This window comes from Curcuma longa, unplaced genomic scaffold (assembly GCF_044706935.1).
Source record: "Curcuma longa cultivar G26 ecotype Majalengka, Jawa Barat unplaced genomic scaffold, ITB_CL_G26_1.1 contig_19305, whole genome shotgun sequence".
In the NCBI taxonomy this organism is placed as follows: domain Eukaryota; kingdom Viridiplantae; phylum Streptophyta; class Magnoliopsida; order Zingiberales; family Zingiberaceae; genus Curcuma; species Curcuma longa.
The window spans coordinates 118,026-143,324 of record NW_027431061.1 but is presented as its reverse complement, the minus strand read 5'-3'; the positions used below and the strand labels follow the sequence as shown (position 1 = coordinate 143,324).

The 25,299-nt window shown below is 36.9% G+C and overlaps 2 protein-coding genes and 2 pseudogenes across 3 annotated transcripts; 1 reads left to right on the top strand and 3 right to left on the bottom strand.

Moving 5' to 3' along the window:
- Nucleotides 1-132: 132 nt before the first annotated feature.
- On the bottom strand, nucleotides 133-1,231 carry LOC141817089 (uncharacterized; annotated as a pseudogene).
- Nucleotides 1,232-2,828: 1,597 nt separating this feature from the next.
- LOC141817096 (uncharacterized) lies at nucleotides 2,829-5,266 on the bottom strand. Its single transcript, XM_074704781.1, has 10 exons — nucleotides 5,009-5,266; nucleotides 4,845-4,904; nucleotides 4,727-4,774; nucleotides 4,515-4,647; nucleotides 4,371-4,447; nucleotides 3,918-4,013; nucleotides 3,754-3,824; nucleotides 3,534-3,624; nucleotides 3,324-3,456; nucleotides 2,829-3,006 (listed from the first exon to the last, which is right to left on the bottom strand). Exons 1-9 carry the CDS (start codon nucleotides 5,264-5,266, stop codon nucleotides 3,346-3,348), a joined length of 945 nt encoding a protein of 314 aa, XP_074560882.1. The 3' UTR covers nucleotides 2,829-3,006; nucleotides 3,324-3,345.
- A 324-nt stretch (nucleotides 5,267-5,590) lies between these two features.
- On the bottom strand, nucleotides 5,591-7,466 carry LOC141817095 (transcription factor MYB30-like; annotated as a pseudogene).
- Nucleotides 7,467-15,336: 7,870 nt separating this feature from the next.
- On the top strand, nucleotides 15,337-22,487 carry LOC141817093 (protein ENHANCED DISEASE RESISTANCE 2-like). 2 transcript variants are annotated; one of them, XM_074704779.1, is made up of 22 exons: nucleotides 15,337-15,513; nucleotides 16,473-16,547; nucleotides 16,642-16,692; nucleotides 16,777-16,842; nucleotides 16,916-16,977; nucleotides 18,353-18,384; nucleotides 18,517-18,606; nucleotides 18,674-18,720; nucleotides 18,789-18,889; nucleotides 19,078-19,173; nucleotides 19,272-19,336; nucleotides 19,418-19,489; nucleotides 19,634-19,780; nucleotides 19,874-20,148; nucleotides 20,440-20,491; nucleotides 20,605-20,777; nucleotides 21,119-21,220; nucleotides 21,304-21,354; nucleotides 21,458-21,601; nucleotides 21,704-21,799; nucleotides 21,942-22,043; nucleotides 22,123-22,487. In XM_074704779.1, the coding sequence occupies exons 1-22, from the start codon at nucleotides 15,337-15,339 to the stop codon at nucleotides 22,216-22,218; spliced, it is 2,172 nt and encodes a 723-aa protein (XP_074560880.1). In that variant the 3' UTR covers nucleotides 22,219-22,487. The 2 variants fall into 2 exon arrangements, with proteins under 2 accessions (XP_074560880.1, XP_074560879.1); XM_074704778.1 differs by having other exon boundaries at nucleotides 20,428-20,491.
- Nucleotides 22,488-25,299: the final 2,812 nt, after the last annotated feature.

The window sequence follows — 25,299 nt, the reverse complement described above, 5'->3', positions numbered from 1 at the left end:
AGGCCGAAAGGAAGAGTTTATATAGCTGAAACTTTGGGGGCGAGAATCTAAATGTACTAAATTATAGGGGGTGAAATGAAAATTTCAAAATTTCTAGGGGCAAATGGAAATTTTGTTAGTTTCATTCGTCACCTTGTGGGTGCTTGGATGAGCTCGTCGAGCTCGGTCTTGATGGCGACGTAGAGCTGCTTCCACTTCCCCGCCACCTCCTTCCTGGGCCCGCGCCGCCGCCGCCGCCGCCTTTTCCTCCTCCTCCTCTTCACCGCCACTCGCCGTCGCCTTCTCTTCCTCCGCCTCCTGCAGCCGCCTCCGCAGCCGCGCGGCCTCCTCGTCTAGCTCCCGCCGGCTCCCGCCTCCCACGCCTCCTCCCTCGCTGCCGCCGCCCTGCGCGCCTCCCGCAGCTCCTCCTCCCCGCTCCCCACCACCTTCCCCCGCAGCAGCTCCCGCTCCCCCGCCCCTCGCCGCCGGTACGACTCGCCACTGAGCACACTGCCCATGGCCTCTCTCCCGCCGTTCCGCTTCCCTCGCTGCCGCCGCTGCCCTGCGAGCTTCCCTCAGTTCCTCCTCCTCGCCGCTACCTTCGTCCGCAACAGGTTCCCCGCTCCCCGCCCACCGCCACCAAACCTCTCTCTCTCTGCTCTCTCTCTCTGCAACCTCTCTCTCTCTCTCTGAGCACGACAAGGAGAAGAACAGAGATGAATAACAAGGTGAATGATATGTGTGCCTCCAACTCCCTGTTATCCTATTTAAAGTGATCAATTTTAGATTTTTATAAATTTTCTATTTAAGATAAAAGAAATCCTCAGCGACGAACGACTAGACCAACCGTAAAACAAACAATTAGACCTAAGTTAACTCAAGCATCTATCACCTAAAATAGATATATATAATAAACTCCACCAAACTACTACAGTACTACTGATTATGACGCAAACAAAGTTGATTATGTTGAAATAGATCTAATCTCGATAATGCTATATAATGTCCTCTTCCATCGTGATCAATTGTAATTTCTTTATTTACCTCTTCATAGATGATCGTGAAATCGATCGTATGAGACCGTTGGAATAATGAATTCCACCCTTTTTACTGAAGGACAAAGGCACGTATTAATTTACTTGATTACAACAACTATGTCCTTAGGACATAGTTAAGTTGATTACGACAGAACAGAATTGTTGAAGTGGACAAGGGTAAATCTCAACGAAACTGAGACAATGCCTTCCTTCATCGTGACCAACTACAACTTTCCAATTATCTTTTTATAGATAATCGTAAGACTCCATGTGAACTACCGTTGGGTGATGAATTCTACTTTTTTGTTGAAGGGCAGAAGACATGTATTAATTTATTTGGGCTTTAGCCCTGGACCCAATGACCAAGATCGAGAGAGAGGGAAGGTAAGGTAAATGACAACTATCAATATTGTTGGAAAAGAGAAAAACTTAATAATCCGGAGCTTTTTTCCATCAAATCAACTAGGTAGATTATAATGTTTGACTTGCCATAATTTTTGACTCTGCCACTGATACGTGAGTTTAAAATTATTAAAAATATTTATTTTGAAAGATATAAACTAAGAAAAGCAATGTAACTCAAAAATTTAGCATCACCCAACATTTGACTAAATCGACCAATCTAAAGCATGAAAGATCGATCGATCGAACCGAATTGCTCAGTCGGAGAAAGTATGAACCTATTCTTGCGCTTCAATTTTGAGATAATTGACTTTACCTGCTCTTGGTTTTGGTATTTTTCCCTTTGGATGTCTTCTTAGGATTCCTACAGTGATGGGGACTCAAGCTTGTCCTATAATTTAAGGGCCACAACCATCATGGACAGACCTAGAAAGAGGGCTCCAACATTCCTCTTCCAAAATTTTACATTACATATATAATTCGATCATGAGATTCTAATGTCTTTTCGAATAATTAGGTCGTCATTCTTCAATGAGAGTCGATTTGAAACTTGGTTTCGGTACGAGAGCTTCCAATGATCCAATTCGATCCGATAAGAGAAGCCTTCAACCTAAGATATGCAACCTTCTAGGGTTTGGTTTCATGTTTTTGTTTTTGTTAGTCCACATTGCCTCCTTTTCTATTTCAATGAAGTTTAGGAGGACTAGCAATAGATAGGATACAAATGATTTTCACACATGATACATCTTACAAGTATCTAAGTGTTACATATCGATGTATCGTATTCGTATACTAAACGTATATCGCAAAAAGTGATAGATGTCTACACTAGATTGTAGGGTTGATTGAGTTACACTTTTGTTTTATGTTTTAAAGATAATTTAGCATTGATAAATAATTCTCTCAATAATAATTGTATAGATCTAAAGGACAATTATACAATAGTCATGGCCCATTGTGTAGATCAACCATATGCTAGATTTAATTCAATGATTATTTTGTGCAAAATGTAGATCTCCTAAAAATAATGGAAATTGAATGCAGGGAGAAAATAAATAGTACAATGAAATGATGATGAGTAGGAATAACTATTTAAAACAATTAATTTGGATAAAATGAGGAAAAGTGATATGAGTAGTTTATCATTTACTATCCTAAAGTTTCATTTAGTCTCAAGTGTTTAGTCAATTAGAATCACATCTAATTGGACTAAAATTATTTTCAATTGACAGGAAGTATTTCCAGTCAATTTGAATCACTTCACTGAAAGTCACTGACAATCGACTGATATTGTTAGTTTTTTTGTTTAACGATGATCGATGAACACTGACTCAGGAACTTGATCTATAACACTAACAAGATACCAAAAACACTTGCTTAACCAAAACTAACTAACATCTTGTGATGGAAAAGAAAAGAAGAGTTAAAAAGAGATTAAAAGTCCAGAAAGGTTGTAGCCTTGTTATGTCACCTGAAGCAAACTGATGAAGTCGGTTCGTCCTCGTGTCAGTAGATACACCGCTCGCCTGAAATGTGTTGCTTGCATAACAGGATTTTTCAATCTGACAATTGCAAATCTACTTCCATACTGTTACATCAGAAAAACAAAGGAAACAATGAGATTATTGTGAATCCAAACATGAGATATGAGTTTATAACAATGTCGAGTGTCCAATAGAGGTGTTAGTGTCCGAGTGTCAGTAGTTGGCACACAGGGACAAAGGGGTAGATGAAGAGTTCAAGTATCAAAGAAAGAGAGGCATATGATCAATTTCCCTAACAATTTTAGTCAGAGATGGATGCTAGCATGATAAAAGCGAATTTGAGAGTGAAAGAAGGTAACAATACTGCCAGAAATGCTAAAGAAGAGGTATAAATTCATGTGCCAGTATTCCAACCGCATACCTTATAGAAATAACATTCACATTCATTTGTTTTCAGAGCTCAGTTGTCTTCCGAGCAACACAAGCCCTATTGTTGCAAATGCAGATAGAATTGTCGATGAATAGAATAACACTAGAAGAGCTCCTCTCAGTGACTGATCATAAAAGGCATGGAACAAATTGAACGTCAGGACCAATTCTTACCAAAAAATCCAAATTCAAACTAAATCACCTTTGCCAACAGCAATGCATTATCATTTGCATATTCTAGAGAGCTTTCTGGTATGCTTTGGATGCCTTGACTTAGCTGCCATGAAATAACCCTAAAATTAAATCCATAGAAGTCAGAAAAACCAGTTAGAATCCTGCTAACTACAATTCATAATAACTCTTTAATGGTAGCAAATGAATGGAGTTCACACAAGGAGCATCATCGATGTTATATACTATACCCAAAAATAAGACCAATTCCAGCACCAATATAAGCCTTGTCAGAAGTCAATGCAACCTGTAATTCACCAAACTGCAAAAAAAAAAAAAAAAAAACATTAGATTGGCAGTCTTTGCCAATTGATACATATATACTAGATAGTTAGATTAGCAACATATAAGTTACCTTAAAAGTCCTGGTTTCTGATTTAGATTTTTCAGCTGTTTTGATGACAGGAAATCTAGATAGCTGTTTGCCAGTCTTAATCATCACTGTGGCTATCTGAAGAAATTCATCATGAGATGTATCAGTTTGAAAGGTATACTACAATTCTTAGTTTCATCTTTAACAACTAGAAAAACATAAACAATGTATCCACTTGCTTCATATAATATCAGAGAAGGATAACCATGAACTTTTTTTCCCATGATTGACTGAAGCGCATCAGGAGTAGCCACAGATTTTGCCTAAAAAAAGCTATTTTGCAAAGAATAGCTACTCTTGATTCCATCAAAGAGCTTGTTTCTTACTTTCAAATGGACATATGAACCAATTATGGGCTCAAGAAACAGAATTCTGATAAATCATGTTTTCAATGCTAAAGGTATGAAAACCTCATTAGATTGATCATTGATCGACCTTTTGCAACTCTCCATCACCGTATTGCCCCATCGCCTGAAATCTCCTTCCAGACGCTACCAACCGTTTGCCAAATGCTGAATCCAACAGAACACAAACTTGGTAAACGTTGAACGAAGAGTAAACAATGCCTACAGTCCATACATGCTTTAGCTTTCTCTGTCAAGAAGCTATCCACTGATGGCAACTGCCTGGCGAGGTGATTGGACATCGAAGTATCAGCTTGTTCCCATGCTCTTGAAATATTCAGAAGCAAATTCCCCAACTCTTCGCCACACTGAATCAAAGTTGGGTTGAATCGAGTTACAAAGTGATGGATAACAAAAGCACAAGGCATCCACCAACCATGTACTTGCCTCATCCAAGACAGGTCCGTTCGAGAGATCAAAGGCCGCATCATTCAACTGAAAAGAGATAAAAGTGTTGCAGAAATCCCCACATTATGATGAACGAAGCTAAATTGGGCGATCTTACATCAAGACGGAGATCGCGAGGGAGCTTCGACAGGTAATCCGGAGGGAGAACGAAGCTATCCTGATTTAGGGCACCGACCATCACAAAAAGGCGAAAGAAAAAAAAAATCCATCTTTCTGAAAACTGAAATCCCGATTGAATCAAAATGGGAAATTATTCGTTACGGCTAGGTCACGGAGGAGGGGGAGTAGATCCTCATCGTCGCCTCCTCCTTGTCCGTCTCCGCTGCTGTCACCGCCGCCCGATTTAGCGAAATCGGACTCCGCGAGGGCGAAGCAAGCGAGAGCTCCACGCCTCGTGGGATCATTGCGCCACGGGAAGGATCGGTCGAGGACGCCGTGAGGGATTGGGAAGCATGAGGACAGCGCGAGAGAGGAGCGGAGCGTGGAGGGAAGAGGAGGAGAGACGAGCAAAGACGCCATTTTTACTCCTCGCTTCTGTTTCTGTTGTGATGCGAAGCAGCAGCCGTCAGCAATCTGCAGCCCTATCCATTTCCTTTTATAGTGTTCATTTGAATTTTTTTGGTTCACAAGTTTTTTTTTTTTAAATGCAAAATTTTCTCTCTTTTATTTTTTATAATGTAAATTTCCGATTTCGTCCAATTAATCTTAGAGATAGAGATCCCTAACCTTGTTCATTAATTCATCTATCGAATAAATTCAGTGCATGATGAGATTATGTGTATTTATCGATAATCTCCTACAATCTTCCATTCTCATTATCTTACAATGTCAAATTAAAATGTTTCAGATTTCGGACAATTCGTCAAAGTCCCCTGCCTCCATGAACACCCGCAACCAAAAATCTATTCCATCATCTTCTTTGCCGTTCGACGAGCAGAACGATGCCAATGGATCATTCCGAAAGGGGTCATTTTCGGCAAAGGATGCATCTAGCCATAGGCTATCCTCAATATCGGAAAACTCACACGAAGAAACCGTAGTCATAGCCTCTTCTTTGACATCTACACTACTAGTTTCACTTGCTTTGTTGAACAAATTGATGTCAGGGGTCGAGGCCTCACTGAAGGACTGACTCGGGGACGCGGGACCGTGACTCGGGCAATCCAATTCTGGTTCGATTGGTTTAGTTTCAAAATCGGACTTTGTTGCATTGGCACGACACTTGGGTCTAGAGGCTTGCACAATTTGATTCGGTTCGACTCGCTTCTTCAAGTGAGTGTGCCATACATTCTTGATCTCATTGTCTGTTCTTCCAGGGAGCTTTGATGCTATGGCCGACCACCTGACAACAAAATGACAGAATCAAAGTTGTGATTAAAATAACTCTTAAAATTTTTGATTTCAGGATGTTGAACAGTGTGCTAGTTGTATTTTAAATCAACTTGAAAGACTACAAATTCTTGGTAAATCCAAACCAAGAAAGAATCTTTTGGATGCTTTTCAGTTTTCACTATCCTATTACTCAATTCGACTTCGCGATATCTATCACATTCATCTTCAATCATCAAGCAATATTCGTCTCAATTAGTTGAGGTCGACTATAGTAATACTCACTTGTTGCCAAGAATCTCATGCAACTTGATTATGGTCTCTTCCTCCTCCTTGGTGAAGTTCCCTCTTTTGATATCCGGCCGGAGGTAATTCGTCCACCGAAGCCGGCAACTCTTCCCACACCTCAACAGCCCTGGAGTTATCAGAATCAACCATGTCACAAACTTGGTTCTTCAGACTCTAACTGAAACTGAACTGTTTTAGTATCACAAACTTTCGAAGTTAAAACCTTGTATTAATCTTCAAATTAAGTATCACTTTCACTTTACCAAACCAACTGAAACTTTAAAACCTTGTATTATTAATCTTCAGATTCAAAGACACTGAAACTGAAATGTTGAAAGAAATCTTGTATTGATTGATCTTCAAATTCAGAAACACTTTTACCAAACCAACTGAAACTTACCAAACCAACTGAAACTTCAAGAAATGTTTTGCAATGTTTTCATATCTTAAACTTTTGAAGTTAAAACCTTGCATTAATCTTCAAACACACTGAAACTGAAACTAAATTGTTTTCATCTCAGAAACTCAAGAATACTGAAACTGAAATGTTTTCATCTCAGGAACTCTAAGTTGAAAGAAATCTAGTATTGATTGATCTTCAAATTCAGAAATGAAACTGAAACTGAAAGGATTTCATATCTTAAACTTTTAAAGTTAAAACCTTGCATTAATCTTCAAACACACTGAAACTGAAACTAAATTGTTTTCATCTCAGAAACTCAAGAATACTGAAACTGAAACTGAAATGTTTTCATCTCAGGAACTCCAAGTTGAAAGAAATCTTGTAGCGATTGATCTTCAAATTCAGAAACACTTTCAGTTTGGCAAACCAGCTGAAACTGACATGTTTTCATCTCAGAGACAAAAGAGCAAGCAAACAGAAGGCACATATAGAACAAGTACCAGCTTGTTTAGGGAGAGCTCTCCAGTTGTCATGGCCATGCTTCTCTATGTAAGAGACGAGCAGCCGATCTTCCTCCGGAGTCCATGGCCCCTTCTTCAGACCCATCTTCTCACAGCAAGGAGCCCTCACCATGTTGCAGGAAACAACAAGCTGAACCTCACTCTAAACTTCACAAACAAGAGAAAGGATATGCTGCATATATATATACAAACAGTTGGGAATCATTTGGTGGGCTGCGATCTCAGTCATTTTTAAAAATATATGCTTTTTTGTTATTGCTTTTTGTTTTGTGTTTTTTCCCTTGAGAGGGAAGAAGTCTTGGGATTGGGTGGAGATTAGTCAAAGTGACAAGAGGCCACTCGATTGACAATGAGTCTTTGGTTGGTAACACAGAATGACTGAGTGCAATGTATGATGGAAGTTGACAAGGATAGTAAGTTCTCTTGTTTGATTTTCAAAAGGATAATAGTTTTTGATTAATCGATTTCTAATATTCTATCGGAGAGTTATCGGTATTTATTAAATCTTTTTGTGGATCGAATGACAAAGACAATGTTGAAAAGGGGATTTTTTTAGGACGGAAAGGAACTTTTGATTCGTATAGTAGTAGGAGAAAAAGAAAGATTTCTCATTCTTTGACCCTAAAGGGATTAAGTAGAACAAGATTGATCGAGTGATAAAGTTGTGGAAACACTTTCTATTTTTATATTTTAGATTTTGATCTTATAAAATAATAAATGGCTAAGAGGTCAAATAGGTTAAGTGGCAAGTAGCTAAGAGGGTGGATTGTTGAATCGAGCACAAGTTACACGGGTAGAACCGATGGCAAAGTCATTGGGTCGATCATGCCTAGTTGAGTTGAACAAGATGCACCGAATACACACTAGTTATACTAAGCAAGTCGAATAAGCTAGTCAAACTATCATAAAGGTTGTTAGACCAACAACTATTGACTTAGTTGGGTTATGCAAGCATGATGAATCAATTGCTATACACAAGTCAAAACAAGTGACAAAAAAAAAAATATTTATTATTTATAATACTCCTATAAACTCAATATAAAAAAATATATTTTATATTTTATTCCATTTCATAAATCAAATGAAAAAAAAACTTATTTCTATCTTAAACTACGAAATGCAAGATTATCAATTTAAGGAATAAATAATTTTTATCACTAAAGAAATATTGACCAGAATAATAAAATAGAAAAAAGGAAACGTGTCCACGCGGCTTTGTCTGAAAATCGTAATAAAATTATGTTTTTTTTTAAAATAAAACACACGTGTTGTCTTTCTCTATTTCTATTATCGGGCCGACAAGAACTCACTGTCTAGTTAAAAAACAATTTCAGCACGTGATAAAATTTCAACGGACGATATCCAACGAAATAAACAAATTTCCAAGGTCAACAAATCAAAAAGCGGTGTTTGCTTTGTCAAATTAAGTGTGCTTCCGTACGAAAAGTCAATTTTTACTTGTTCTATTAGCGTGTCAGTCTTGTCCCCAGAGGCAATGATGCCACGATAGGACATTCAAATTGTCATCCAAATATCTACGATTCGATTCCTAATTATGACGTATTTATAAGAATTTTCCTCCAAATGGGGAGCGTAATCAAAGGATGTTGGACGTCTGGACTGGCCGCTGTATGCACTTCCCGATTTACTCTGATAGTCGATGGGAAACTTCCGTGGGACCGGACCGGCCACTCTCAGAAATAGTCAATCGGATTAACTGAGATTTATCATTTTTTATTAGAGTGTTAGTCTTACTCTATATTATAAAAAATTATTTCTTTAAATTCATAATTGTTAAATTATACAATAATAATTTTATCGAATCTAACACCCATTGATCGGTTAGGATTAGTCGCTTGAGCCATTTGGTTCACCACTCTTAGCCAGGCACCGGTTCGGCTCGCTTGCCGGTTGACCGAGATAAGGACTAAACCGGCTCAAAACCCAAACCACTATGTTATTGGGCCTTTAATGGGCTATCCGGTTCGGCCGCAGAACTAGGGCTGGTTCGGTACGGTATACCGAATTTTGTATACGATACCGTATACCGTACCGAAAATTTCGGCATAAAAAAATCTATACCGTTACCATACCGAAAATTCGGTATACCGGAATTTCGGTATTTTCGGTATACCGAAATACCGAAATACCGAATTTTCAGTATATTACACCGAAAATATTGAAAATTTTGGTATACTGATAATTTCGGTACGGTATTATACCGAAAATATTGCTATACCGAAATACCGAACAATAATAATTGCGTACCGTTACCGATACCGAAAATTTCGGTACGGTATAATACCGTACCGAATTTTTCGGTATACCGAAATTTTTGATATGGACGGTAAATATCGGTATGGTATGTGCGGTATACCGAAAATTCGGTATTTTTTCCCACCCCTACGCAGAACTAGGCGAGCCTCGACCGACGCGCTGGCTGTTCTGTGAGTTGCCGAAGATCAATTAATTAATTATTTTTTTACATTGAAAAATAAAAATTAATATTTTTTTATAAATAATTATGTTAGATTACTAAATAAGCAATTTCTGTGATAAAAAATTCCCTTTATTTTTATTATTGTAAAAAAAGATATTTTATTTTTAAAAATATTTAAAAAGTACTCTATCTTATTTTTTTTATTTTTAAAAAGTACTCCTTTCATGTTTGCTAGGAAAAGGGAGGTAAGCAAGAAAGTTCCGAAGGTTTCTAAGACCATCTCCAATCATAAAATCTATTTTGGTGCATTTTCAACATCAATTTGGTGTCATTTCAACATCAAATTTTTTTTCAACTCCAACCAATACACACCATTTCCTACACTAAAAAGAATATTCCTTAGAATATTCTATTTTTTCATTTTATAATTTCTTATTCAACATACATATTAATTTTAACATACATAATAATTTGTTAAATATTTTTATTATGATCATCATTATTATTAAAATTAATATTTTATGATACATAATAACTAATTTTTATAATATTATATTTTTAATTACAACAAAATAAATATTAATACCTTCCTTCTTAATTTTGATGGAAATAAAATTTATAAATTAAATTAATTAATTCAAAATGCTTCAAATGGGCACTTGCACCAAAATGGTGCAAGTGAACAGTGCAGCACCAAGATGGTGTTGTACTATTCACTTGCACCATTTTGGTGCAAGATTAAGGGCATCAGTTGGAAAAGAAATGGTGCCCCTTTTACACCAATTTGGTGTAAAGGGGTATCGGTTGGAGATGCTCTAACGTAGAGCAAAAAGTCCCGAAGGCCCATAACAAATCTATAATATTTAAATATCAATATCCTTTTACACTGTTTAAATTTCATATAAAATATTTCAATATCTATTTAAATTATGCTCAACGAGATTTTAGAATATAAAATTCATCTATTACTGATTTTAAATCTATTTTCTCAGATAATTATTGTTCTACGTAGACAATGGCGGAGCTAGAAATATTGTAGCCTCCAGGTTAATCCGAACCTGATCGAAAGCCCCCAGACTATCTTTCTCTTTTACCTATATTTTCTATTTTTTTTTAATAAATTTAAATGACAGTTCTTTTTTAAATTCATTGGGCCCCCGGGCTAAAGTCCGAGTAGAATGATACTTGGCTCCACCCGTGTATGTAGAATTATGCAATCAGAAAGTAAACCATCATCCATCTTTTTACGATGTATCATTTTGAGAAATTTTATGGTAGAAAAGGCTCTCTCTGCTGTTGCAGTTGATACAGGAAGAGTTAATACAAGATGAATCAATCTCTGAACCATAACATAACTCTCAACCTTTTTGGTCATAACTATTTTTCTATATAATATAGAAAGAGTAGAAATTTATTGAAACTTAGGATCACAAACTATGTCAAGTTGATAGTGTTCCAATTTAGCTTTCAAAGCATGAATTTCTTGTCGAGTGAAATCAATAGGATAAAATTTTGATGCAAACTTGTAAATGTCACTCACATTAAATTTTTTTAAATGAGACAGTAGGATTTAAAGCTGAACAAAGAGCAAGAAGTTCCATTGTTGTCTCACTGAATTTATAATTTAATTTCATCATTTAAAAATCTATTGTAATATTAAAAAATATCATAGTGATAATCATGTTCAACTGTGACATGATCTCGTTGTTGACAATAACGACTAACTTTATAACCACGGCTCATATTAAGTATCTCAATATTATATCGTTCATAAAAAACTTTTACTTTCTCAAAAAATTCATTCCAACCATCTTTTCTAAATTTTAGAAGGATAACTTTTGTGGTTGAGATAAATTTTAAAGCATTCACAATGTCTTGTAATTTATTTTGTAAAGCTCGACAAAGAATGTCAATGATTTCTAAGATCTTTTCTATAAAAAATAACACAAATATAAATTCAAAACTCATAATTACCTTGCATAAACCACTAACTTCCTCCCGTATAACACCATTTGACCATTTTCACTGAAATTTCTAAGGGTCTTACAAGTTGCTGCATACATGTCTATCAAGTTCTTAATAGAATCATAATGAGAACTCCAATGAATAGCACCAGGTCTATGCAATGTACCAACTTGATTAGCCTTTTTACCAGACTTATGTGTTATGGATATTACCGACTCGGCAAGGAGTCAGCCAGGCTAGGAAGGAATCAATCAGCTCAGGAGAGTGCCCATCAGACTCCTCAGTAGATCGAATCCGAGTCCTCAGCAGACTCCTCAGTAGGCCGAATCCGAGTCCTCAGCAGACTCCTCAGCAGGCCGAATCCGAATCCTCAGCAGACTCCCCAGGCCGAATTCGAATCCTCAGTAGGCTGAATCTGAGTCCTCAGCAGACTCCTCAGTAGGCCGAATCCGAGTCCTCAACAGACTCCCCAAGCCGAATCCGAATCCTCATGCCGAGTCTTCAGACCAAGTCCGAGTCCTTAAATTGACTCCCAACTCTAAACTAACTTCTGACTCAGACCGACTCACCATTCGACCGCCCTTCTCTCTGATCCGCCAGTCGGTCATTTGTTCAACTTGAGTCGAATCGCCTTACAATGCCCTGACATGTCCCATCATATCCTCTGACCGGCCCACGCCCTTCATTTATTATCGCCGCCCTCTCTGACACCCACGTGGGCAATGACATGACGGCTAGCTACCAGAGATGAGACTCCTGACTATTGTGCTTGATTGTTCCTGACGCCTCATTACTTATGATGGGACATCCTCTTAATGGTGACGTGACAGGTACACGCTCATCTCTCCTTAAAACGACCACTCCCTTCAGCAGGTAGAGGGGGGACTCGGAACCTCTGTCTTATCTTTACGCTCAAGTTCATTACATTGTTCATCTTCTTCCTCCCGCCGTCCTTGACTTGAGCGTCGGAGTGGTCGCGCCAGGGCACCCCCTGGCCTTCCTACTCACGTTCCTTGTGCTTACAGGTCCTGGAGGTCTTACAGCACCCCACCCATCTTCCTGTTCCACGCCGACGACGGGGAAGGTCCAGAAGTCAGCAGCATTACAGATCCTCCTTCCTGTTCTGCGCCAACCCCGACGAAGGTCTCGACGACCCTGAAGCTGCCATCGTCCTCAGCTCCACCTACTATTCAACTCCTACGGCGGGGAAGGTCCGGTGACTTGTCCAGCCACTGGTTTCAACCGGAACATTACGCTTACCAAGAGCTAACATATATACAATCTCTTCTTGTCGAGCCAATTGTAAATCACTAAGAAACCAAATAAGAAAAGAATTACTACATCGAAGGCACATCCTTAGCAACTGCAACCAAGGAATGTCTCAGTAATACACAGAGTTCTTGTTATCCTCTGTAGTGGTTGGATATCCCTATTTTTCACTAGTCCTTTGGCTTAAATAATTTCTGAAAAGGAACTCCATTATGGCACTAAAAGATGTGATTCTTGATCTGTTTGGTTTTTGTGTATTCAAAGAATTCTTGTTTTTTCAGAAAATATTTTTCTGCGTCTCATTCAACCATTTTATATTCAATATCACATACAAAAATTTAAAAGTTTTTTTCTCCTAAAAATAAATTGTTTGTCAGCCTCACAACCATATGTGAAGAGGTAAATCGAGAAATTATAATTAGTCACAATGGAAGAGGGAATTACTCGGCTTCATCTAGATTCGAACCTTTATCTTCTTCTATAACTTTACTCTATCGTAACTAATTCAGTTATGCTCCGAGGACTATCATGTGTTATCTTTGAAACTTATCATTGATGTCATCTTCTTCATTGAAGTTTGAATTAATAATTAGATGATGAGTCGTCCTCGCACAGTTGAATCATTAATTTGGCATTAATCCTTTCAATAAATGCCCTATTTTAATTCTATAGTATTTGATAGTTGCTTGCAATAATAAAATCGTTATCGTGTGATCCTATTATTCTTTTTTTTAATAAAAAATGATAAATCCTAGTCAGTCTCATGGACTCAATCCCTGGGAGTGGCCGGTCCGGTCCCACGGAAGTTTCTCACCGACCACCAAGGTAAATCGGGAAGCGCATACGACGGCCAATCCAGATGTCTAACATCCTTTGATTGTGTTCCCTATTTGGAAGAAAATTCTTGCAAATACGTCATAACTGGGGATCGAACCGCAAGCTCCTGGGTGACAACTCGAATGTCCTACCGTTGCACCATTGCCCTGGGGACTTTTTTTTAAGTACTTGATAGTTATTGTTCTTCATTTTAATTATTTAAAAGTGAAATTAGAAAATCCGTTATTTTAAATTATTGAAATTAAGAAAATTCCTCTAATAAATATCAAAAACTTTCAAATAATTTCTATTAATTAGTTTCATATTTTTAATGATTTTTTTCAAACTATTATTTGCTAATCGGTGACGCAACCAATTCTAACGTTTGTAAATAATGTTCAAAATGAATTTTTTCACTCAATTATATGTAATAAAAAATGGAATCTATTATTCTAGCGGTTCTATATAGTCAGTCTTATAACTATTTATGAGAAGGTAAATCAGAAAATTACAATTGTCACTAAAAGGGAGGACATTATCTTACCTTCGTCGAGATTTGATCCTTGTCCACTATTGCAAGTCTATCTCATAGTAACCAACTCAATTATGTCCGAAATCTTTTTGTCCCCTTCTCAAATGCGAATAAAACATGAATGTTATTTTAATTTGATGTTTAAATTTTTACTTTTTTATAAACTTATATATATTTATATATTTATTTATTTTGATAATTGAATACATGTGCAAATTTTCAAGCGTGTAATAAAATTATAAAGTTAATTTAATAATAATATATTAAATTAATAATATAGTAAATTTGTTATATATTTTAATATATATATAATACCTTATCCAAGTAGTTGTGAATATAGTTGTTAGAAGATAGAGCACTATTATAGCAAGATATTTTTTTATTATTAATTTAATAAAATTATTTAAATTTAATTAAAATTATTTCAATTTGGTTGAGATCATTTTAATATTATTGTAATAATTATGATTATAACGGGTATCACTTATTCCATTTTGTATTACAAAATAATTTTAAAGTAATTTTAATTAAGTTGAAATAATATCGATTAATTTAATAAATAATATTTTAAATGTATTAATTTTAGTAAAATTGAAGCTATTTTGCTATATAACTACCACGATAACGATATTTATTGATAATAAAAATAAAGAATCATCCTTTCAATTTTTGCCCTAAATACTTATTTTTTTAAGAAATAAAAATATAATTAAATTAAATGGATGTCTCCTCATTTAATAATTATTTCTAATTTTTAAAATAATTAATTTTTTTTTAATTTAAATTTTACGCCGTCAACCGGTTGCCGTACCAGCTCACACCGCCTCGCGACTTCTCCCTCGTCGTCTTCCTCCTCTTTCGCCTCCTCCTACTCCTCTTCGACGTCGGCCAGCTACTCGTCGCGTTCCCATTCGAGCAAGCAAGATAAAGCCACTAAGCCACGCCTTCGCTGCCCTTTCGTCCCCGCAACGCCAACGAATTTGACTCCTTGGAAGTTGGAGCCGTCCGTCAGCGTCCAGGCTAGCGATGGGGAGCAGAGAGGGAGGGGGCGAGGAGGAGAAGGGAGGGAAGGTGGAGGGGTGGCTGTACCTCTTCCGATACAAGCGATTCGGCCTGCACTACCCCCGCAAGCGCTACTTCGTGCTCGACCGCCACCGCAACGCCCTCGATTGCTTCCGGGACGTGCCAGACGACGAGGTCCAGGTAGGATTTCTCTGCGCTCCTATGCGATCGTAATCACTTCTCGGACTTCGTCGCATTGTGAATGGATTAATGGACATGGCATAATTAAAGGAGTTTGGAGAGGGATCGGGGAGGGAAAAGGTAGGATCTTGGATGGCAATGATTAGTAGTTTGCTTGCGCCGTTTGAAATCTAAATGGATTAGGTACGAGGAGAAAGGATCGATTTTCTTTTAGGTTTGGGTTTTTGAGTGCTTAAATACCAGCAAGGTTTTTTTTTAAACATTTTTTTAGGATAATTACTAAATCTAAGCATGAATTTCAATGTTTTAACGAATCTAGAACAAACATATACTTTCAATTTTGCAACACTCTAACAATCAAATAATTTATATACTAGTATACTAAATGAGTAAAAGGATATTTGAAAAATTGTGTAATGTGCTAAGTTGATACTATGATAGATTTGTTGTAAAATTGAAAGGATGTGCCTGCATATATTATAATTGAAAGTTTTCGTGTTAGATTTGTTAAAACATAAAGTTCATGCTAGATTTTTTTTCTTTTTCTTTCTTGAAGAAAACTATTTGAGTTTTCCTCCCAAGAGTTTTTTTATTGTTTGCAAAAAGAAGAAGATGAATAGAATCTTCAAGGTTGCTTTGGGATATACTGAACCTAGTCACTTGTGAAAAGAATTTTCTTTTACTATGTTTCTTGAGTTCCATTTAGTATTTGATTTTGCCTTGCATAAATAGACTTCAATAGAGGAATAATATACTTGTCGTCAGTGCCAAATAGTCTGGTCTAACATGGTTTGATTTTGATGTTGATGTTTTTTTTTTCAGTTCTCCCTAAACCCTAACCCCAAAAGAAGATGAAACTTGGATGCACAAAAAAATTATTTTAGCAACCAAATTAATATAGATATTAAATGTGAGGTGAATTACGATCTGTTGAACTTCATCCTTTATTGCCTTTTCAGGTTCCTGTAAGGTCTGCAAATATTGATTCATGTATCCGTGTAAATGACAATGGAAGAGAAAACATCATGGGGAATGTGAGAATATTACAAGAATGTGGAAAGAGATTGCAAGATAGATTTTATGTTGTTATTTTTTCTTTGCAATCTTGTAATTCATGTTGTCATACAGGTTTTCTTTCTTTTTACGCTGCACAACACTTCAAATGACAGAAAGCTCAAGGTAAAAGTATCATTACAGAATTCATCTTGAACTGAGTTCTGCCAGTACATTTAAAAATATTCAATCTGAGATTCTCTGATCCAGTTGGGTACTAGAAGTTCTGAAGAAGCAGCTAAGTGGATAAATACATTGATGGAAGCAAAATTCAAGGTCAATAATGGTTCCACAATACTTGGCATAGTTTTATCAGGATAAAACTAATTGAGAATGTCTATTCCTGTAGGAATGTGCCATGGAGGAACCAAATGTTGCGATTTTCTCAAAAAGAAGATGCACATCTCTTAGGTACACTAGTTGTTTCCTGCATATTCAGTTTCTAACCAATCATTTGGATTTTTCTTTATGCCAAAGCATATAAATACCTTCAACTGATTATGGCAGGTTTAAAAGTGAACATTTTATTAACCCAAGAATGCATTTAACTGATTGTTAGGAACAGGGCAGTGTGTTTGCTTAGTATTCCCATGTTTTGCTTGTGCTATACAATGGCATTTTATTTTATTTTCGTGATTATATATAGCATTTTAAATACATTATTTTGTGGACTTTAGCTTATCTAATTTTAACCAAATTGATGAATAGTGGTTGTAATTAATATTGGCTAAAACTACAATCCATGTATGTATAGCCTTTTGGCCTAACTAATTATTCAATAAATTACCTACAAGACAAGGTCTATTATGTCTATTAGAAACGTCAACAACCTATTCTCTGCAGGAAATGTATATTGTGTCAATCATCTTGAACATAAAAACATTTCAGGTGGAGTGACAGTCATGTTTAGTATGTTTATTTTAGTTGATGAAAAAGTGGATTACATGAATTTAGATGATCGATCACCGCGATGCATATTCATTGGCTTATTGATTCTTAAATTAACATTCTAAAATTGCACTTGACATATATAATATATGTATTTATTTTCAATTTAGTGTTGTTGCAAACATTTTAAACTTACTTTATTTTAATGCCATACATAATTACTAATTACAATTATCCCTATAACTATTAAGTTGTTGTGCTTTTATATTGCAAGTTGTAACTTTTACAAAATGGATTACAATGTAGTTGGAAAATTTATGATTCCCTTCTAATACATGTCAAGATTTAAAATGTCTTTGTGAATGTGGTTCAAGATTCAATCTAGGAACACCGAGGGAATATAGGATCACCTTGTAGTTTCATGGGAATCCAGCCCAAGTTGAATCCTACCTAGTATTTAGATCAATAAGGATGATTCTGGGTTATAGTGTTGTAGTGCTGTAAGCTACTGAAGCCCTGATCACAATTTTGACAATCATGGATAAATCTATCCATAGGCGATCAATCATCAAGCCATCCAATTGATGGTACTAATCCAGTATCACCAAATACATCAAACCATCAGACCAACAAGCATATCTTTCCCTTCCTAGTCATCTTTTGAACATGAACCTTAGCTAACAGTTATAGTCTATCTTCTTTCTTTTTTCTTTTTACCTACGTGAATCAATTTAAGAATAGATACCACTTGAAACCTTACATTAAACAATTATTTCACCAATATATGATAACAAAAAGCTAAGCAAAGTAAGCTAATTATTCAACATAATATATTAATTATTAACATATTTAATGATTTTTTTAAACATCAGTATGCTGAATTATATTGAAATTACAGGTTGTGTAGAAGCAGTCTTGCACATTCAGCTGGTGAGCAATTTTCTCTTCTTTTCCAGATGATATTAGTAGTGTTGTAATCTTAATTGATTACAAGCAGATGGTTTCAAGATTAGACTCAGGTTTCGTTAGTCCTTTGACATATTACTCTTTGATTGTTTCTAGATTGGAATTTCTTCTCATCATCACAAAGGGATAGGATAATATCTGATGTTATAGAACCTTCTCCGTGGACAATATTTGGCTGTGACAATGGTAAATATATTTTAGATACTTGTGCTGTCCACTAAAGCTTCATATTTAGCTCATAGAGCTTGTGCAGGTCTACGGTTGTTCAAGGAAGGAAGGAAGGGCAATCTTTATAGCAAGGTAATTACTGGATGACTGAAACAATTTGCACAAAAGATTTCAATGCACTGATTACATTTTTTTTGCAGCATCATGATAATAATTCGCCCATAATGGCAGTAGGTGTAGTTGGTGCAAGTCCTGAAGCCATTTTCCATGAAGTCATTTCTCTTGGTCCATCAAGATCAGAGTAAGAGTAGTGATTCATTCTTCAGCACCTATTAATTGAGCAGATGTCATTCATAAGAAAATTTTACAGTTCTAGCCATTTCTTTTAAAGATGTGCAATTAAAATTGCAAACATAAAGTGAAGTTACAGTAGGTTTCATCATCTTATCCTCTACTTTTGTTGAGTTGCCTGTATGAATTTTCTTGCAGATGGGACTGCTGTTTCGATCAAGCCACTATAATAGAGCATTTAGATGGTCACACAGATATTATCCATGTGAAATTTCGTATTGATTGGTTGCCTAGGTGAGGTTTTTGGTCAGACTTACAAAAATAAAGTGCTCTTTCTATTTTGTTTGGCATTGTTTATTTAAGTTCCTATCAGAATGAAATCTGCCATATAGGGGTATGAAACCAAGGGATGTATTAATAAGGCGTTTTTGGAGGAGGGAAGAAGATGGAACGTATGGTAATGTGGAGAACTTGTTTAGTTTTATTTTGCCAATGATCTTCACAATAACTTAACTCTTAGATTTCCACTTCTGTCCAGTAATCCTCTTCCACTCTGTTTACCACCAAAAATGCCAACCTTATAAAGGATGCAAACGTGCCTATTTTAAAGGTAAGTTCCTTAAATGGAGTCTAAATAACTATTTTTAGAATTTCATTGATAAATGTTATTTTGTTTTAGTTAGGTGAATGAGATTTATGATTTCTGTATACTTTTTTTTTGCTAGGTATGATTTCTGTATACTTCCATGTGCAGGTGGTGGATATGTTATAACTCCTATAAACCAAGGAAAAGAATCTGTAGTTAAGCACATGCTTGCTATTGATTGGAAACTATGGGTGCCTCGGCTTTTCACCTCTGCCAGAGAACACATTACCATTAGAATGCTAGAGCGAGTTGCAGGTAGACATCCATAAAATTTAGCCCTTTAACATTTCGCTGACTTCTGTCACTTTTGTTGTCCTATTACCAATAAGTGGCATTGCTAATTTACAGCACTAAGGGAGATGTTCCGAGCTCAACAAGGACAATACCCTGGTGCAGATGTAAGGTTTTCTCTGCGAGAAGAGGCAGGACTAGATCTACAATTACCAGTTCAGAAAGGAATTCAAGAACATACAGAAGGTTCTTGGAAATCTGATGCAGGAGCTGTGGGCATGAATGGCTCATTCCTTGAAGCCAATGACACCGATGATGAATTTTTTGATTTCCTGGACGAATCGGAATATGAACAACAGGAAGATATGTGGACTTCATATTCACCCTCTCAGGTTCAGTCATGACATCTCGTATTATTTTTAAGATTTCGTCAACTTAGGGAACCCTAAAGTTTAACTGTTCAAGATTTTCTTTACTTAGAGAAAGTACTATGGAACCTGACTAACAGATACTTAAATGACATGATGTTAAATTGAGAATATGGACAGGATTTATATTAGCGAATAATTTCATTGTGTTTGTAGTTTCAGGCACGTTAGATATTCATCTTAGCATCCTTTGAACTCTTTTTTTTTGTTTTTGTTTCGTTGTGATCAATCTGACCGATGCAGAACCTATATCAGGCCAGGTGGTCTCCTGCAGCTGCTCTTATGAAAAGATTGCATGGACTTGCAGGTAATTTTAACATGTACTTCTCTCCATTGCCATAATCTAATAAACTTCTGAGCAAGCTCATGTGCAACTCCTGTGCTTTTATACCTAGTCAGTTTCAACTCGTTGCTTTGCAGTACAAACGAGAAGTTGCATAGGCGAGACCTCACTATCCGATGATGCACCCTCCTGTAGTTATGGTTCCACCCTACTAAAGGACTCAAGCTTTTCACTTGCTTCCACTTGGGCATCAGCAGATCCATCAACATTCTTGATACGGGGTATAACCTACTTACGAGACCGTAAAAAGGTACTAAATCATATATTTTTTATACGAGTTGCCATAATTGCATATCCATAGGGCAAAGGAAGAAGGTTCCCTTCCTTTCATTTCGCGAAACTAGTCTTGGTGTTCAATCTGAAAATTCTGTAAACTTCGATGAAGCTAAAATAAGAGGCATTACACCTTCTTGATTATCTGACTAATTCTTGAGAAGTCTTGGTGTTCGATCTCAAAATTCTGTAAATTTTGATGAAGCATTACACTAACTCATTCTTGAGAGCCCTCCACCTTCCTAATGTTAAATCTAACTCCTCAATCTAGCCTCATTGCTAATCTGTTTTAATATCATTCGGTGAACTTTCGTGCAGATTGCAGCCAGTGGTACACTAATGGAACTGGTAGCGGCTGACTGGTTAAAATCTGATAAGCGTGAGGATGATCTCAGTGGTCGCTCAGGGGGTATCGTACAGGTGAGTCATATATCTCAACATGATCTTGAATCTGAAAAATGCTTTTTCAAATGGCACATTCAGAAGAGTTTCAAAACTTACAGAAACATGTGGCACAATTCAGCAATGAGTTTTTCTTCGTCGTTAACTTCCAGGTAAGCATAGTAGCGGTTCATTTCCTCGCCCCTCCATTTGCATCTAGTTTCTCAACCAAAATATGTCTCCTCTAAAGCACCTTTTATCTCAACTCAAAAATAGATTCCGGGTTCAACCACATACAGCCTTGCTTTGTATTATATGATGAATATGCCAGTGGAAAACATTCCACTGCTGAAAAGATTTGTCAGAGGAGATGATGCTTATCGGAACTCAAGGTTTAAGCTCATCCCACATGTAGCAGAGGTGTCTGTCTTTCATGCTAAATCTTCGTTAGCTCCTAAACAAAATGTCACTTGCTTTCTACATAGTCTTACTTTTTTCTTGTCCCATTCGGTATGCCTTCAGGGATCATGGATAGTTAAGCAAAGTGTCGGTAAGAAAGCATGTCTGATAGGTCGTGCGCTCGAAGTGAAGTATTTCCATGGGACAAACTACTTGGAGGTAATCTCAAACCTATTGCTGTTGTTTACTATTAACATACCATGTGTAAGATGAATAGGCATGGGCATTGGAACTTCCATTGTTGTCGTTTGATCCTACTTCGATGTCATTCTGATTCCTCATTTTGCTCGTAAACCTCCAGGTTGACATCGACATTGGTTCCTCCACGGTCGCGAAGGGTGTTACGAGTCTTGTACTTGGATGCTTAACCAACCTGGTAATAGAGATGGCATTCCTAATACAGGTAATTTGCACATCCACTATCCTTAACGAAAACTTTATGTCCAAAATTGGAAACCCCGATAAAACTGCTATCGACACAGGGGAATTCGGACGAGGAGTTGCCCGAGTTCCTCCTCGGAACTTGCCGGTTGAATCATCTCGACCCCTCCAAAGCAGTCTCCTTCAGATCACACTAATAAGAGGTAGCAAATCCCTCAATTGAGGTTGAAGGTACTGATTGGTATATCATTTTGATTTTCTTCCTCCATTTTTTAAGATAGAAATAAACCCATATTTGTATGCTAAAATCACCAAAGAAACTTTAATTTAAGTGAAATGGAAGTTAAAGTCTTCTACAGGTATAATGATGCATAAACTCATATCATTTGAGAAAAGCACATCGACAAGGCAATATTACTTGTGCAATTTCTTCTATTTACCATAACATTCCATAAGTTTTCGTACGTTATTGTTCGGTCTATGGTGTAGTAAGCATACATTGGAGCTTCCCATGCACCTAAGATTCAAAACTCAGAAAGTGTAAAAAATTCACCTCTTATATTTGAACCACTGAAATCGTTGAATTATTACGTGGACTGTCACTTGGACTTTTGGATTTATTTTGATAGTTGATAAAAATTTTTTATATGACTAAATCGATCACTTTCAAGATTAGTTGAATCGTAAGACCTAAATATCTAAATTATATAAAAAAGAATTATGTGGATTCCATATAGAGTTAAATGATCTTTATAGTTGCATATGGAGAACAAAATAATTTAAACCTTCATAGAATTTGAAATTATTTTTTTAGATAAATTCATATGATATGAGATTCTTTATTAATTATTATCTACCATCACCTCCTTTTACACCTAAATAAATAATATAATATAAAGAGAAAAAGATGATCGATTATTTAATATTATAAAAAAAAATTATTGATCATGAATAAATTAAAAAATACATATGAATCGTGACGAATAATTTAATGTCACAAGTGATTTAAGTGAAATTTATCACTCCAACAGTCTCATACGATCAATCGAGAAATTACAATTGATCATGACGAAATAAAATGAAAAATTGTAGTTGGTGGTCAATCGAAAAATTGCAGTTGATCACGATAAAATAAATCGAAAAATTACAGTTGGTCACGAAACTCACGACGAAAGACGGTATTATTCGACTTCGTCAAGATTTGAACCTTTGTCCTCTTTTGTAAGTCTGTTTCATCGTAATCAACTCAGCTATTGCACGAAGTCATGATTCAAATATCATCGACATTCAAAAGTGTCGTTATCATCCTATCATTTAACAAAATTAAAAATATTAAAAAAATAATAGGGCATAAATTAGAATAGAATATCAAAATTACTTTTAGAAAATAATTATATATAACGGGAGGAGGAAGGAAAAGGAATTATCAGGAGGAAGAGGAGGAGAGCTTCATCTGCATCGCGACCGCCTTCTTGTGGGAGTTGGAGTGGAGGGGAGGGAACGAAGGTGGGGCTGGCCGCCGGACGATTCTCCAGGAGCAGCAGTGCGGACGCCGCAGGTGTTGTAGAGCATCTTCGTGACTTCGTCCCCGCTCGCCGCTGCGGCGTCCTCTGTATCCTGCAGTACGCGAAGTTCCTCACCGCCTATGGCTGCGGCGCCGAAGTTGAGCCCCATTGCTCTTTCTGCGGCCGCAGTGGTCGCCGGAGTCTTGATCACTATCCTGAGCTTATTCTTCGGAGGAGGAGGAGAAAAGTCACAGGAACTCTATTTTGGGGAATCGAATAAAGGTAGCAACGGAAGAGGACATCGACGGGATGTCAGAATCTACGACGAAATCGAGTGTTCCTGTTTGAGATCAGATGAATCATCTGACACTTAACTTCTATATTGACAGGGTTCGCTCGAAATCCACGTGTAGTTGGAGCTACGATGGCGGCCCTACCAGACACTTAACTTATATGCGGACGGAGTCGCTCGAAATCCTTGGAATTAAGACGGCGGCCCAACAGGGCTTTAAATAGAAAAAAAAGAGTTAGAATAGAGACTAAGAGTGTTCTGGTTCAACCACTCCGACGTTTAAATTAATCCATTAACTAAAGATGAAGAGAAAGAATAACAAGAGAGAGAAGTGGATGTGGAGAATGGTGTGCGTGTATGTGTGTGTATTTGAGCCCACGGATGCGGATTCCTTTTATATAGAATCATCAAAGAGAATATCATATCAACAGTAAAAAAAATATTCCATAATTGTAAAGGAGGATCTCATCATCCATGCTTAGAATGGAAGGAGACTATATTGTATTGATAACGTATTAAATTACCTACTATTCTATGTACTATGCCGTCCCATATGTCATTCAAATGGTCATTCGGCGGGCTGAGTGAGGGGTTAACGGAGCGAAGCTACTTGAGCAAGAGTGTTGACTCGTTGAGACTGAACCGACTAGGGAGTTGGCCTCTGTCAGGAAGACGGTAGAGTTAATCGGGCATGGAACCAATCGGGCATGGAGAGAGTCGAGCATGAAGCCAGTCGAACCAACTTCCTTCGTTCGAAGTGTTATTTCCACTTGGACTGGACCTTAACCTTAACTTTTTTAACCAGGATAAATCATCTCATAACACAAGTCTCCCCTACAAGTTTAGTTGAAAGAGACGCAAGTTAGATTGATTAGACTAGTCCCAAGACACAACCTTGCGTCAAGAAAGTCATGTAATGAATCATTAATGCACCTTTGAGAAAAGCGACGTGCGCTTTCTCCACGCGTGTCATTTTTGAGACTCATTAATGGCGACGACACATTCGGGTGAAGTGTCCGATGTGACAACAGAATCGTCATGATTGCTAAAATTTAGTGGGACATTGAGCCCGATTAATGGCAAGGAACACATCCCGCCTTTTCGCCTTACCAATCAAATAGTTCGGTCGATAACATCCACGTGTATATTAGGTCTGAGGGGCAGACACGCAACACCCTTCATTGCTTTCGTCTTCTTCCCCTTCTTCTTCTTCGTCCTACCTGTTCAATCCTTGGCACCTCATGCGACTCGTCTACACAATGTCTGTTATATTTGAGAGGTGTTTTAAGACAATCACCTTGGTTATACTATTTATTGAATAAATAAAAATTTACTATTTGAGTGCACGTTCTCTATGAGTTTGATTGGATCTTAAACTCATTTATTGAATATCCGCAATACGATTCATAACATGAGAGAATTTGTGATTGGATCACAACTAGTGAGCATCTCTACATGTGCAATTATTAATATATTGAAAT